Genomic DNA, 15,260 nt, shown 5'->3' with positions numbered 1-15,260 from the left:
AAAAGGAAGCATAAAATAGGAAAATGCTTATTTGCATATTGAAAAACACACACACACCCCTTCCATTGGTGCTATGAGTAAGTCGTAAAGGGCTCGTAGAGGAGGTTTGCCGATGTTACTCGGCCGGTAAGGAGGCGATGATAAGCCGTCCTTCGCCGGAGACACTGTGGCGCTGTATAGACTCGTCATGCTCTGACAGCTTCTGTTAAAAAAAAAACACAAACAACAGATATTGAATACACATATTTAGACAGTTTGAAAGCAAAGAAATAACAAAAGTCTACAGCCATGTTAGCAGCTCTGTCACAGGCACAGTGGTGCTTAGAGGTAAACATGCTCACAAGGACAGTGCTAACACGCTGATGTTTAGCAGGTATAATGTTCACCAAGTTCACCATCTTAGCATGCTAACAGTAGCTATTTAGCACTAAAAACTAAGGCTGGGTGTCGCCAATGGTTTCCCGAATCGCTTCGATTTCGATTCAAGTCCCGATTCGATTACATTTCCCTTTCGATTCGATATCAATTATGTTAGGAAAGTTTCAGATACAATACAAATTTTGCTAGTTAACTGGGTCAAAGCTTGATGAATCCATGTGAAAACCTGCAAGTGTGCGCCGGGCTTTGAAAGAAATTGATGTGTGTGTGTGTGTGTGTGTGTGTGTGTGTGTGTGTGTGTGTATATATATATATATATATATATATATATATAAGATCACTATCACTATTATTTTAAACCCAGCCCTACTAAAAACAAAGTGCAGCTGAGGATTATGGTAATGGCATTGGTTTTGCAGGTATTTACTCATAGTATAGTATTATACTATTATTATAGTCATAGTATTTATGTCAAGTATTGGACATACTACAACATTTTAACCTGATGATGGCACAAGAGAAAAAGTGAAGTGGTCACCAAAGTTATTACAGTTCATCCTGAGGGGAAGATGAATTTATGTCCTAAATTTCATGGCCAATCCACCCAATATTATATATGTTAGATATTTCACTCAAAACCACAAATATGAACATCATGGTGGAACTAGAGGAAAAGTCAGAGGATCACCAAAGTCAGTAGGATTCATCCTCTGGGGAATATGAATGTCGGTACAAAATTGTATTGCAATCCATCAAATAGTTGTTAAGATATCTAGACAAAAGTGGTGATGCGACCGACCATCCGACCAACATTGCCAGGCCACATGCATGGCTAAAAATCAATCAAAGCTAAAAGCCAAAGTCCGACCTGTTGAAGAGGTTATTTCTGGACACCATGCGGAGGTATCCTGTGGGGTCGGTGGCTGAAGTCAGTTTGTTGTTCAGCTCCTCAAACTGTTGCTCTAACAGATCTCCGGCCTCACTCTCCGTCTCACTGCTGGAGCCGACTCTGCGGAGTACACAGGGTAACCGAGACAGACTGCATCAGTACCGCACTATCACCACAAACATGGCACTCAGCATTCAGCAATAAAGGTACATTTGATTCAGAACATATGGGTTGTTTTCTTCATTAACATATCATATTCTATTTTAGTTTAGATGACTTATGCTACATGTATTACTTTAGAAATTATTGAACATTAAAGGTGCTGTAGGTAGGATTGTGAAGATCCAGGACTTAGCCAAAATATTTGAACATCGACAACTTCTCAGTCCCCCCCCCCCTTTCCGCTAAAGCCCCTCCCCCACAAGGGAGAATGAATGGGTGTGCATGAGCAGTGATTGACACATAGTTAGCCCCGGCCCTGATTGGTGCATCTGAACAGGGAGCTGTGGATTTTTGCAAATCACACTACAGGCTGTAGGTGGAGCCAGAGGAGCTGGATTTATTTTTTAATGACCTGCTTCATGTAGTTCTACTGGAACATAGAGTCAGTTTCAGCAAATATGACAGAAAGTTAGTTTTATAAGTCTTACCTACTGCACCTTTAAAGTGATTCTGTAATATTTGCTGAACAGTTACATAGTTTAAGTAGCACAGAAAAAAAACAAAATAAAGTCAGAGAGGCTGGAACCAGAGAATTATTGATATTTTTGTTTGAAAAATGACTGAAATGATGAATTATCAAAATTTTCAACTAACTTCATGCTGATGAACTTTACGATTAATCAACTAATCTTCTCAGCTCTAATCTAACATCAGTCCAGAGATTGTAGAGCCGTGAACACCATGTTAACTTTGGTCTTAAGCAGCGGTGGAAGAAGTACTCGGATCTTTTACTTAAGTAAAAGTAGCAATGCTACAGCGCAGAAATACTGTAACAATTTTTTTTTTTATTAATTATGCAGAATGATCCATTTTAGAACATATGATGTTACTGGATTATATTTATTGATGCATTCAAGTTCATCACTTTAATGTTGTAGCTGGTAAAGGAGCAGCTAATTTTGTGACTTTATATACTGCTGGGTAGCTTACATCATAATGTATTAGTTGATTTATAATTTGTATTAATAATCTGAATCTGCAAAGTGACAAAAGCTTTAAAATAAATGAAGTGGAGTAAAAAGTACAATATTTCCCTCTGAGTATAAAGTGGCAGAAAATGGAAATGCTCTGGTTAAGTGCAAGTACCTCAAAGTTGTACTGTACAACTAAATATAAATATACTTAGTTACATTCCACCACTGCACAGCAGTATCTATCTAAAGTTTGCCAACATTAGCCACCGCAAGCTAGTGGTCATAACAGACCGAGTAAGGTGGAAGCAACAAAAACCTGGAGTATGTTGAATTAAGCAACGACGTGCTTAACTGCTTATGAGTCAACTTTAAGGGCCCTATCTCGCACCCGGCGCAGCGCAGCGCAAGGCCCGACACAAGTGTCTTTGCTAGTTTAAGACCGACGCAGTTGTCAATTTCCTGTCCAGCGCCCACGTCGTTTAAATAGCAAATGCACCTGCGCCCATCTTTGAGCCCATGGGCGTGCTGGTCTTGCAGGGAGGTGTGTTCAGGTGCATTCTGGGCGTGCTGGTCTTGCAGGGAGGTGAGTTCAGGTGCATTCTGGGCGTATTGCTATCTTGAGGCAGCGGGAAGTAATCGCGCCATTGACCAACAAAAACCTGGTCTAAAGTCAATAGAAAATGTCATTGTTGTTTTAACAGCGCATTAGTAAAATGCTCCTAGGCTCGTGCACAGCAGCACACACACATGCAAAAGATTACATATAAAAATATTACGGTGCAAATCCTCCATCATAACAGCAATGCACCAAGGTCCAAACGCGCCTGGCTTTTAAAGGGAATGGGAGATGATCTCTGATTGGTTTATTGCACGTTACGCCCAAAACACACCTATGAATTAATGAAGACACTAAGTACAACCCTTTTGAACCATGAGCCAACATGCAGCAAAGGGCCGCGTCCGGGTTCGAACCCTCAGCCTATATGGGGCGCACACTCTTCTTCTTCAAATAATGTTTAATTCTTCTTTGAAAAGGGTTAAAACTCACTTTTAAATATCAGGAAAAAAAACATTTTAATAATAATTTTGAGGATCAAACAGGATGCAAAAGCAAGTTAACGTGTATAGTTGAACCTGCTGGCAGGGACACCTCTTTGAGAGAATGAGGAGAGTCTCTTTACAGAAATTAATCACAGCACTCAGGCTCTGTGCGCTGGACTCATGGCTCTCAGAGGCTGCCATTAGCAAAGGCCATTACTTTTAATGGAATCCTCTGGCGCCACCTTTCACAGTTCAGGGAGATTTGATTTGTGTTAAAATAGCGGTTTCTACATGCTCGAGAGGAGTGAAAACGCCACCGCTGGGTTGGAAAAGCATTTTAATGTTGCATATGTGCAAATACTTATCACGCTGTGGATGAGCAGGATTCATAATAGTCACAGATAAATGGAGGGAGGCTCCACGCTTGCCGCAGCTTTAACACACACGCACACACAGCGACACACACACACACACACACACACACACACACACACACACACACACACACACACACACGACAGTCTTATAGAAAATGCTCTGTTCAATGAATGGCTGCTGGCTACTGCAGTGGTTTCCACAGAAAGTTGAGACGTAGTTTGTGTGGGGGAACATTTGCTGACACGACACATGGCTGTGATTTACAAAGTGGTGCCAACCAAGGCCTGAAAGTTGCGGGCGGGATAATTGAATGTAAGGAAATATGGCAGCAGCGAGCAGCAGGAAAGGAAGACAGATGACATGCAGCATGTGGCTCCTCTGTCTTCTTTTGCTCACTTGCCTCCCTTTGTGTTTTAATGAGCGACGACGTACAGTAACAACAGCTGCTCTGTTAGGAGTTTTTTTTTTTTTATGTCCAGGGATGTAGCATTTTGAATATCTGCAGGGAAGGTGTTCCAGAGGGATGATGGGGCTGTAAGACTGAAACCAGGAGAGAGCTGTGCCAGTGATACCAAGGTGATGGGATAGGCAGTTGAGGAGAATGGTATGGGAGATTGTGTCAAAGGCTGCGGAGAGGTCGATATATACACTCACCTTAAAGATTATTAGGAACACCTGTAAGATTTCTCGTTAATGCAATTATCTAATCAACCAATCACATGGTAGCTGCTTCAATGCATTTAGGGGTGTGGTCCAGGTCTAGACAATCTCCTGAACTCCAAACTGAATATCAGAATGGGAAAGAAAGGTGATCTAAGCAACTTTGAGCGTGGCATGGTTGTTGGTGCCAGACGGGCTGGTCTGAGTATTTCCCAATCTGCTCAGTTACTGGGATTCTCACGCACAACCATTTCTAGAGTTTACAAAGAATGGTCTGAAAAAGTAAAAACATCCAGTATGCTGCAGTCCAAAATGCCTCGTTGATGCTAGAGGTCAGAGGAGAATGGGCCGACTGATTCCAGCTGATAGATTTTTGATAACTCTGCAAACCCTTGGTGTTCTCTCAATGAGCTTCATGAGGTAGTCACCTGAAATGGTTTTACCTTCACAGGTGTGCTTTGTCAGGGTTAATTAGTGGAATTATTTCCCTTATTAATAAAAAAAGCAAAGGGTGGCTACTTTGAAGAATCTAAAATATAAGACGTTTTCAGTTATTTCACACTTTTTTGTTAAGTACATAATTCCATATGTGTTCATTCATAGTTTTGATGCCTTCAGTGAGAATCTACAATGTAAATAGTCATGAAAATAAAAAGGAAACGCATTGAATGAGAAGGTGTGTCCAAACTTTTGGCCTGTACTGTATATAGGATTACTTTCTCCATTAACAACAGATTGAAATCAAATCATCTCTTAAAGTAAGTGACTGTAAGTAAAAAAAGTCCAAACCTGCTGTAATGGCTGTCCACTCCGAGAGCCTCTCGAGCGTTGCAGATGTACTGCTCCAGAGACAGAGGGCCTCCTCCTCCTCCTCCTCCTCCTCCACCCTGCGGGCTCCCACCTCCACCATCCTGGAACTCCTCCAGTCCGGACTCGCCCAGATACACCTCGTTAAACTTCACAATACCTGGCGCAGCACGTCAGGAAGAACACGAGTGAGTTAGTGCCCGCTGCAGTGTTGTAGTACTCGAGATAGGTCTCGGTCTCAAGACTACTTTTAGAAGGTCTCCGTCTTGTCTCGGTCTTAGATAAAGAGGACTCGGGATTTTATTTCAAGACCAGTCAACACCACAACTACAGGGATATCACCAGGTTACCTGTGTTTTGTCTGATTTATGGGTTAACATCATTACTGTGATTTGATGTAAAAAATCCTGCTTCAAATACAACCAATTACTTTACTCAGTTGTAGTTTTGACAGCTGGGACCACCTAAAAAATGTTATCGGCACAAAAAAAAACCTGGGACAAGGATCTACTTTAAAGCTGGTCGTGCAGCGCTGTGAAACAGTCTGCTATTCAAAATTGCTCCAAACTCAGTATGCAGGGCATATTTTGGGAAATGTCTTAATTATTAACAAGGCTAAAAGTCTAAAGCCCTGGTAGTGAGTGGATCTTAGAAGCTGCAAAGCTCAAATGCAAAAGCAGTCGGGCTACAAATATGACGTTCCCTTGAGGGTGGCCTGAGAGGAACAGGCCATGTGGACATTAAGGTCAAAACGTGTTTAAAATCCAAAGGTTTATTCCCTTATGTGCACAAATGTCCTCAAATGTCACGACTGTCAGATCATGAGATTAAGTGCGCACGTGGTTGAAATTTCGGCCTGAGGGTGGCGCAAGAGAGAAAAGATGATGGGGAGTCCTAAATAAAAGGGTTCGTCCACTGAGGAGAATGAGTGAGCTCAGTTAATGTCACAGAAATGAACCCATTAGAATTTTTTTTTTTGGCATTTTAGGTCTTTATTTGTGACAGGACAGCTTAGACATGAAAGGGGTAAGAGAGGGGGAATGACTTCCAGCAGAGGGCCCCAGGTTGGAACCGAACCCGCAGACCAAGCGTCGAGGACTGAGCCTCTGTATTTAGGCGTGCGCTCTACCAGGTGAGCTGCCCAGGCGATCAAATCTTGCTCTGATGGATTATGAATATGCAAGTGCAACATTTGAACCATCCACTTAACCTTTTAACCAAAAACATGACTAACTTTCTCTAAACAAGGGGCGTCTGTGGCTCAGGAGGTAGAGCAGTTCCCCAGTAATCAGAAGGCCAGAGGTTCTACCTACCGTACGTGTCCAAGGTTCCTAGGACTGAATCCTAGGCTCTGGCTTATCTGCTTCAAATTGGTGGATTGTAATTTGTTATGTGTGTGCAATACACTCGGCACTCGTGTGTGTGTGTGTGTGTGTGTATTTTTGTGTGCGTGTATGTCTGTCTGTATGTGCGTGTCTGTGTGTGTATGTTTGTCTGTCTGTGTGTGTATGAGTGTGTGTGTGTGTGTGTGTGTATCTGTGTGTGTGTGTGTCTATGTGTGTGTCTGTGTGTGTCTGTCTGTGTGTGAGTGTGTGTGTGTCTGTGTGTGTGTCTGTGTGTGTGCGTGTGTCTGTGTGTGAGTGTGTGTGTATGTGTGTGTTTGTGTGTCTGTGTGTGTGTGTCTATGTCTGTCTGTGTGTGTGTGTGTGTCTGTGTGTCTGTGTGTGTGTCTGTGTGTGTGTGTGTGTGTGTCTGTGTGTGTCTATGTCTGTCTGTGTGTGTGTGTTTGTGTGTCTGTGTGTGTGTGTCTGTGTCTGTATGTGTGTGTGTGAGTGTGTATCTGTGTGTGTGTGTGTGTGTGTCTGTGTGTTTGTGTTTGTGTGTGTGTGTGTGTGTGTCTGTGTGTCTGTGTGTGTGTGTGTGTGTGTGTGTGTGTGTGTGTGTCTATGTCTGTCTGTGTGTGTGTGTGTGTGTGTGTGTGTGTGTGTGTGTGTGTTTGTGTGTGTCTATGTCTGTGTGTGTGTGTGTGTGTGTGTATGTGTGTGTTTGTGTGTGTGTGTGTGTGTGTGTGTGTGTGTGTGTGTGAGTGTGTGTGTGTGTGTGTGTGTGTGTGTGTGTACCTGTCCCTGGAGATATGAGCCAGCTGTACAGGAAGCCTCCAGCCAGAGAATAGTAGAGCACCATGGCCCTCTGACCGTTGACCGTCTCCAGGATGTTCTCCACGGTAACAGGGATGTACGGGTCAGCGCTCGCTGCTTGCTGACTCCCTTTCTGGCGTTCAACCAGGAGATCGGCGAAGGCTCGCGTTCGCCCTCGCTCTGCTATTGCCAGCGCCTCATCGTGCCGGCCTGCGACGCACGGTAACACACAAGATGTAAAATTAGGATTGGAGAGGGAGGACAGAAGGTCTAAATTAGAGTTTCTGCAGGTTTCACATAGTCAAATCTAAGACTTTTTAAGGCCATTATGAATGAAATCTAAGAACTTTATTACAACATCAACAAAGCCCTAAATTCAGTTTTCTCAAGCCAAGTATCCCTAAACCTGCACTTCCCCATAGCTGAAGAATAAAATCCATTTTATGTCAGTGGTACAATCCAAAAGAGACTTGCACCAATAACACAAAAGCTGATTGGCTGCAATATAAGTTGCGTGTTGGTCTCATTTGTAGTCGTAATACAGGGAAATTATATTTGGAATAAAGAAAAAATGAACTACAACATTAAAAATAATAGCATTTATTCAAGACCTAGAACACAATACTTTTTAAGACTTTTAAGGCCTAAAATTTTGTTTTGTTTTAAATGTAAGACTTTTTAAGACTTTTTGAGACCCTGTGGAAACCCTGAAATTAGCACTCAGACTTCAGGTGATAATTTGTGCATTGCTAACAGGCACAGAGAGAGAGAGAGAGAGAGAGAGAGAGAGAGAGAGAGAGAGAGAGAGAGAGAGAGAGAGTGTGTGAACATGAGAAAGGAAAGGTGAGAAAACTGATTCACACTAAGGAAATATCAGGAGGATGCGGACAGTTAGTTCACCTAGGCTCACGAGGACTCTCTGGAGAGCCTGGTACGAGCTGGTTTGCAGATCAAACAGAGAGAGCTTGTTATCCGTACTGTGCTGCGTCTCGTGACGGATCGTCTCGAACAACACGGACGCCCGGTACAACTGGAACACAGAAGACAGCAAACAGACATCACACTGGGGCGTGTACACATCAGACTGTGGAAAAGAATTACATGTTCACATCACACGAGTGTGTGTGTGTGTGTGTGTGTGTGTATGAAACACATTATTTTAAAGCAGAAGGAGGAAGGATTTCAATATTTCAAACCTGAGAAGAGAATGTTTAGTTACGTTACTAACCACTGGGGGGCACTACAGATACACAACAATCTGAAGATTGAGGATGTTCTGCTGCTCTTCTGTTCTCTCTATCAGACCGGGAACTGAGCTAAAGCAGGAAGGCTACACACAAACACACACTGTGTCAAAAATAGTACCGGTGTTGGCTTTGAAAGCATTGTAGGATGTGTGTATGTACTTGATGTGAGAAATCAATCTCTTAACAGTTTCATCTTCCAAGTTCCAAGATTTTTTTTTCCTACGAGCTCTCGTGTGTTTCTTTTCTTTCTTTCTGTGACTTCAAATTCAGCTCACACGTGTTTGAATATTTTATACAAGGGCAGCCACTAACGATTATTTGCATTGTCAGAAAATGTGGATCAGTGTTTCCCAAAAGCCCACGATCACGCCCTCAAATGTCTTTTGTCCACAACTCAAAGATATTCAGTTTACTGTCACAGAGGAGAGAATAAACTAGAACATATTCACATTTAACGCACACACACACACACCAGTGTTTTCCCTGCTATTATAAGGTTTAGGTGCAGCCCCCGAGCCATTTTGGGCAGCACCTAAGCCGAAACGTAAAGACTTTTCTCAGATCTAATGATTATAGTTGGACTTCTTTAGCTTTAAGTTTTGTCTTTTAAGCTTTTTGAGTGTTATTTTTTTTAATCTGCTCTAGCTTTTCCAACATTTCAGACACAGATACGGTGATAATAACGGTGCAGAATGAAGTGAAAAGAGACGCAAAACTACCATAAAGGGAACAAAACCGACTAGAGAGACTCAAAATGACCCCACAGAAAACAAAAAGGACCAAAAAGCGATAAAACATGACTTCAAAGAGACGCAAACAAACCCACAAAGAGACACAAAATGTATGGGGCTATTGCTTTTTAAAAAAATTATTATTGAAAAACGTTGTGTTGTGCATTGTGCGACATTTCTGTTGCGCCGTGCTCCACTTTGTCCCTATCGGTACAGATCCACTTTTGCAACACGACTGTCGCGTGGTGTCGCGACGTCATACAGCCATGGTTGATGCTCCACGCCCCTGACCAGCAGCTGATTGGACGAATGCGTGACGTGGGTGTGGCTACTCGAGAGTGTCATGGCGTCTCGTTGAGAATACGATCTAGAATTTTACAAAAATAGTTCACCGAAACGTGTTTCTGAAAACATTTTAAGCGAGAAATAGGCCGTGCAGCTGCTGAATCTGTCTTCATTTCAGATCAACAACAGTTCAACGCGATTCATTTGCATACAGCTGGGCATCGGCCAGCTTTTTGACGCGCAGCATGTAGCGCTGCCTTCCCGGAATGCTTTGCGTGCGCGTTAAAGTCGCTTGACGTCACCCATAGGAATAGAGCGGGGCGCGACGCACGGACAAATGGATCTGTAGCGTATGGGTGATGTCAAGCGACTTTAACGCGCCCGCAAAGCATCCCGAGAAGGCAGCTCTGCATTTGAAAAAATGCTGCGCGTCAAATGAATCCGTTGAACGGGACGCGACTATCCAGTAGAAATAGACAAAAATCTTTCAAACTGACCTTTTGTCGATCTGAAATGAAGACAGATTCAGCAGCTGCACAGCCTATTTCTCGCTTAAAATGTTTTCAGAAACCCGTTTCGGTGAACTATCTTCGTAAAATATGAGATCGTATTCCGTCCGAGCCGCCGTGACAGTGGCTTGAAATTCTCGAGCAGCCAGACCCACGTCACACGTTCGTCCAATCAGCTGCCGGTCAGGGGCGTGGAGCATCAACCGTGGATGTATTCAGTCCTTCCAGAAAAAGAGTTTTTTTGTGATTGTTGCAGGCAAAAATCCTTGATTATGCGGCACGTTTTCTTAAAAAAAGTCGATGGAATTTGCGGGATATTTGATACTTGAAATTGCGGGAACTTGCAGAAATTGCGGTTTGATGAAAAAGAGAAAAAAAATTCCCCCAACTCCCTGCTTTTCGATGATGTTCATGTCGCGTAATTACGTCACTCCATAACGTTCCCATGGCAACAGGGGAAAATGGCTGCTCTTGTGTGAAGTAAACGCAACATTTTTCAACTTTCTGCTAAGATATATTATGGGACTTTGTTGCAACGAAAAAAAAGTCTGTATTACTATCTTTGTGGGGACATATCATTGACATAATGCATTCCCTAGCCCCTTACCCTAACCTTAACCATCACAACTAAATGCCTAACCTTAACCCTTACCCTAACCTTAACCATCACAACTAAATGCCTAACCTTAACCCTTACTTCTTAACCCTTAACCATCACAACTAAATGCCTAACCTTAACCCTTACCCTCACCTTAACCATCACAACTAAATGCCTAACCTTAACCCTTACCCTAACCTTAACCATAACCTAATTCTAACCCTAGTCCTAAAACCAAGTCTTAACCCTCAAACAGCCCTTTAAACTCTGAGCGGGTCTGCACAGCCTCGTGGGGACCAAAATGCTGGTCCCCACGAGGCTGTGCAGACCCCACAAGTATACTGTAGTCCCCGGTTTTTGGACCCCACGAATATAGTAAAACAGGTACACACACACACACACACACACACACACACACACACACACACACACACACACACACACACACACACACACACACACACACACACACACACACACACACACACACACACACACAAAAACACACACACACACACACACACACACACACACACCTGGTGTTGGGCCTCGTCCAGGTTTCCCCCGGCCCACAGGGACAGGCCGAGGCGATGGCGTATCTTAGCTTCATCTTCTCTCCGACCTAACTGCTCCGCCAGCCGCAGACCTGGAGAGGAAGAGGGAGACAGAGAGACGGAGCGAAGAGCACATCAGACGATAACTTCTCCAGGCTGATCTGAACACCATCTCTCTGACAGTCATGACAACTGTTGCAGCGTTGAAGCGAACTTGTGCTGAGCCCAGGGCGCTCAACATTAGCCCATCTTTCTCTCTTTGTTCCCCTTTTTGTCTTCCCGTCTTTTTTATCCCCCGCTGCCTCGAATTCAAAGATCTCATGTTCCCCTCTCTGCTCTTCAGTTTGTCTCAGATACGTTTCATCTTCCCTGCTGTGCAGACGCACGCAGTCGTGTCGGGTTGCAATTAGTTCTCATTAGGCTCTCAAATTGAGCAGAATCTCATCAAACATCAAGTTTGGGGTTTCTCTGCCTGTCTCTGTCTGTCTGTGATGTTCTGTATCTGTGTTTTCGGGTTTGGGGAGGTTAATTGGACGCGTTGAATGTTTTCTCCGGTGCTGTCCTCGCTTCAACTCGGAGCCCAGTTCCTCGCTGCTTGTTGAGTTAATGATCAATTAAAATCCAGAGGATCTGTGAGGTTAGTGACGAGCCGTGACCGGGTCCTCACAGACCAGATAAAGCCTGAAGGAGCCCAAACATCCTTACATGTTGTTTTTTTAGTCTGTATTTCCGTGTTGAAGTGTAAAAAAAAGAGATTCCAGTAAACAGGGGCATAGGTTTGGTTTCATCATTGGGGGAGGGGGGGGGACATGATAGGGGGGGTGTTAATTTCCTGGATTCAATTTATGATGCAAATGCCTTTTATTTATGTAAAGGAAATAATTATTCTCCTGTATTGTTCAAAACTATCTGCACCTGCACCTATCTGTCATTTTAGGAATAATGCACATCTACAACAACAAATCTGTTAGAGAATGAGACTGTGTTAAAGCCAGAAGCTGCAAAGTTTAAGTCTAACTTAAATCTATCTTTATTTTTCACTTCCTGTTGTGCTCTTTAAGTAGACACAGCTCTTGTTTTTCCGTACATGTTTCGAGTCCCTTGAACGGTTATTTTTTACCTCCTTTGGGGAGTGGGTTCTTTCATATTTATTTGAGGGGGACAAATCTACCTCTTCTAAATATTGGGTGGCGTGAGAGACGTGTGTACTGTATGTTTCTTAAAAGACTTAGAGCAGCGATTCCCAAACTGTGGTGAGCACACCCCTTGGGGTGCTTGAGGTGCCTCTAGGGCAGGGGTCACCAACGTGGTGCCGGCGGGCACCAGGTAGCCCCCAAGGACCACATGAGGAGCCCTCAGGCCTGTTCTAAAAATGAAAATTCAATATTGTTATTATCTGTTTCCCACCTTGTTAAGTCATTGTTGAGAATTATTGTGAGAAATCATTAATATGATCAGTGTCTTCACATAGATGAGTATCATTAATCATTAATAATCATATATAACTAAAGGCAAACTGAGCACAGTTGTTATTTCAGAAGAGTGTATCAAACTGGTAGCCCTTCGTATGACTCAATACCCAGGAAATAGCTCTCAGTTTAGAAAAGGTTGGTGACCCCTGCTCTAGGGGGTGCCCGAGAGGAAAAATGTAATGGTGTAATAACTACAACAATACTTTTTAGTGGGATTTTTCATGAAATAAAAACCTAAAAATTGAAAACTTTGCTTTATACATATATAATTAAAATCTTACATTTTAATAAATGGACCCAAAATGTACTTCAGTTCCTGCCAGTCAGCCTATCTTTAGGTAACGTACATGTAGAGCAACATTACCAGCTTTAATGTTACCTATGTAGGCCTACTAGCTAGCCTACTATTCAATTCAATTTTATTTATAGTATCAAATCATAACAAGCGTTATCTCGAGACACTTAACAGATAGAGTAGGTCTAGACCACACTCTATAGTTTACAACTGGATAAAGTCAGGGACAAAGTCAGGGACATCTAAAGTTATAAGTCATGATAGAGGAGCGAGAAAGAGAGAGACTGAGGAATCTGAGGCGAGAGAAACAGAGAGATGCGTTGGGCCGGAAGGACCGGAACCGGGAAAAGAAACTGAGCGGGAGACAGAGAGAGACGAGATCAGAGGCAAATCAAGAGGACATATTGCTCATCATCCAGGCAAGTAGGGAAAAGAGGCAACGAGAGTGGGCGTCAGACTGGAAGAAAACAAAGGAGATATGATGAAACTTATTTGGATCTGGGCTTCACTTGGACTGGTGATGCAGACTGCCCAAAGCCACAGTGTGTGGTGTGCAGTGAGGTTCTGGCTAACAGCTGTATGAAGCCCTCTTATCTGAACACAAAGCATGCCAACGTAAGTCAAAAGCCCCTTAATTTAATTTGGCCATTAAAAGAAAAGATCAAAAAAAGATTGGGGGATGCATCAACCCGGTCAGGATGTAGAGTGCGTTGCCTAAAATGTTTGGGAACCGCTGATTTAGAGGATAAGCTACATCACACTGCAGGGTAAACAGCCGAGCACTGCCTGTGTCAGACTCAGGAATAGCTTTCATGCTTCTGGACGGCCTCAGAAATACAACTCACAATGTTCTCCGGTCTGAACAGCTCTGACTTTAATACGATACACACATGTAGATCAAAGTCTGCGTGTCTGCAGGGGAAGTTAAAGTGTGACTAACTTTTTTTTTGCTCTCTCTTTGCATCAAAAGTGGAGAGTTTGATGATACGTGTCAAGACTGCTTGTGAACATTGTGGAAATTAAATCTGAAAGAAATCTGAAATGCTGAAATCAAAAGATGCTGCCAGACGCATGCTGATTCAGGTGGGAGTACAGTCCTCTGTATCCAACAGTCCATTATTAACTGCCTGTTGTCTAATGGTGCATCCAGGATATTCCTGTCACTGGTAAATACATCATCATCTTGTACTCAAAAGGCACTGGACATACAGTACATTTCATTTTAAAGTGCTCATATTATGCTTTTTGGCTTTTTCCCTCCCTTTCCTTTATTGTGTTATATATCTTTTTTGTGCACGTTATAGGTCTACAAAAGTGAAAAAGCCCAAAGTCCACCCCAAAGGGACTTATGCTGCGTTCCAGGCAACCCGTAACTTGTGTTTTCACAACCTTCTACCCCGTGAAAGTGCCCTGGAACAGCAGTCAAACCCGAAAAGTGCAGAAAAGTTTTACAAAAACATCGGAAAAAGTGACAAAAATGTCGGCAAAAGCTTCAAAAACGTCAAGAAAAGTAACAAAAAGGTCGCAAAAAGTGACAAAAACGTCGAGAAAAGCGACAACAGTGTCGCAAAAACACCAAACATTGAAAGAAAAGGTTTCAATTTTAAAATTCTGACCCAGAATAAAAAAAGCATGGTCAAGACAACACAAGGGTTAAACAAAATAATACCTAATGTTTTTTTTCCCCCTAACTTAAAATTTAACTGTTGCCCATTTAGCCACAGCTTTCTAATTTTATAGAGAAATAATAAAACCAAGTGGTTTTCTCTTTTCCTCTCTTCTTTCTCTTTCCTCTCTGCTGTTGCACCAAATATCTTCTCTTGTGGGAATTGTTGAATTGAATCTGGTCAGGATCTAGTTTCTCACCTTCCTGCAGGTACATCACAGCCTGGGCGTAGTTTTGCAGTGCATGGTGTGTCCTCCCCAGGCTCCCGTAGGCGAGAGTTTTAGCTATCAGATCGTTGGTCTGTGCCGCCACGCTCAGGTGCTGCTCCTGGAAGACCACGGCCCGCTCGTACTTCCCCAGAGCTTCGTAGGTCAGTCCCAGGTTGCCGTAGGCTCGGCCCTGGCTCCTCACGCACCCCGTCTGCTCGGCTATATCCAAAGCCCTCTGGTGCCACTGTAGCAGGACAGCCCTGTTAC

At 43.1% G+C, this 15,260-nt stretch overlaps 1 protein-coding gene across 3 annotated transcripts in view; it reads right to left on the bottom strand.

The window, feature by feature from the left end:
* Nucleotides 1-15,260, bottom strand: part of ttc28 (tetratricopeptide repeat domain 28) — a 166,247-nt gene that overhangs the window by 18,349 nt on the left and 132,638 nt on the right. For all 3 annotated transcript variants that reach the window (XM_039779288.1, XM_039779290.1, XM_039779291.1), the window contains 7 exons: nucleotides 14,985-15,237; nucleotides 11,334-11,443; nucleotides 8,328-8,457; nucleotides 7,410-7,637; nucleotides 5,272-5,449; nucleotides 1,247-1,387; nucleotides 58-202 (listed from right to left, as the gene is read on the bottom strand). In XM_039779288.1, coding sequence (XP_039635222.1) covers nucleotides 58-202; nucleotides 1,247-1,387; nucleotides 5,272-5,449; nucleotides 7,410-7,637; nucleotides 8,328-8,457; nucleotides 11,334-11,443; nucleotides 14,985-15,237 — 1,185 coding nt within the window. The remainder of the gene's footprint in view (nucleotides 1-57; nucleotides 203-1,246; nucleotides 1,388-5,271; nucleotides 5,450-7,409; nucleotides 7,638-8,327; nucleotides 8,458-11,333; nucleotides 11,444-14,984; nucleotides 15,238-15,260) is intronic.

This window comes from Perca fluviatilis, chromosome 17 (genome assembly GCF_010015445.1).
Source record: "Perca fluviatilis chromosome 17, GENO_Pfluv_1.0, whole genome shotgun sequence".
Lineage (NCBI taxonomy): Eukaryota > Metazoa > Chordata > Actinopteri > Perciformes > Percidae > Perca > Perca fluviatilis.
The sequence above is the reverse complement of the archived record's forward strand: the minus strand, read 5'-3'. Positions and strand labels throughout refer to the sequence as shown.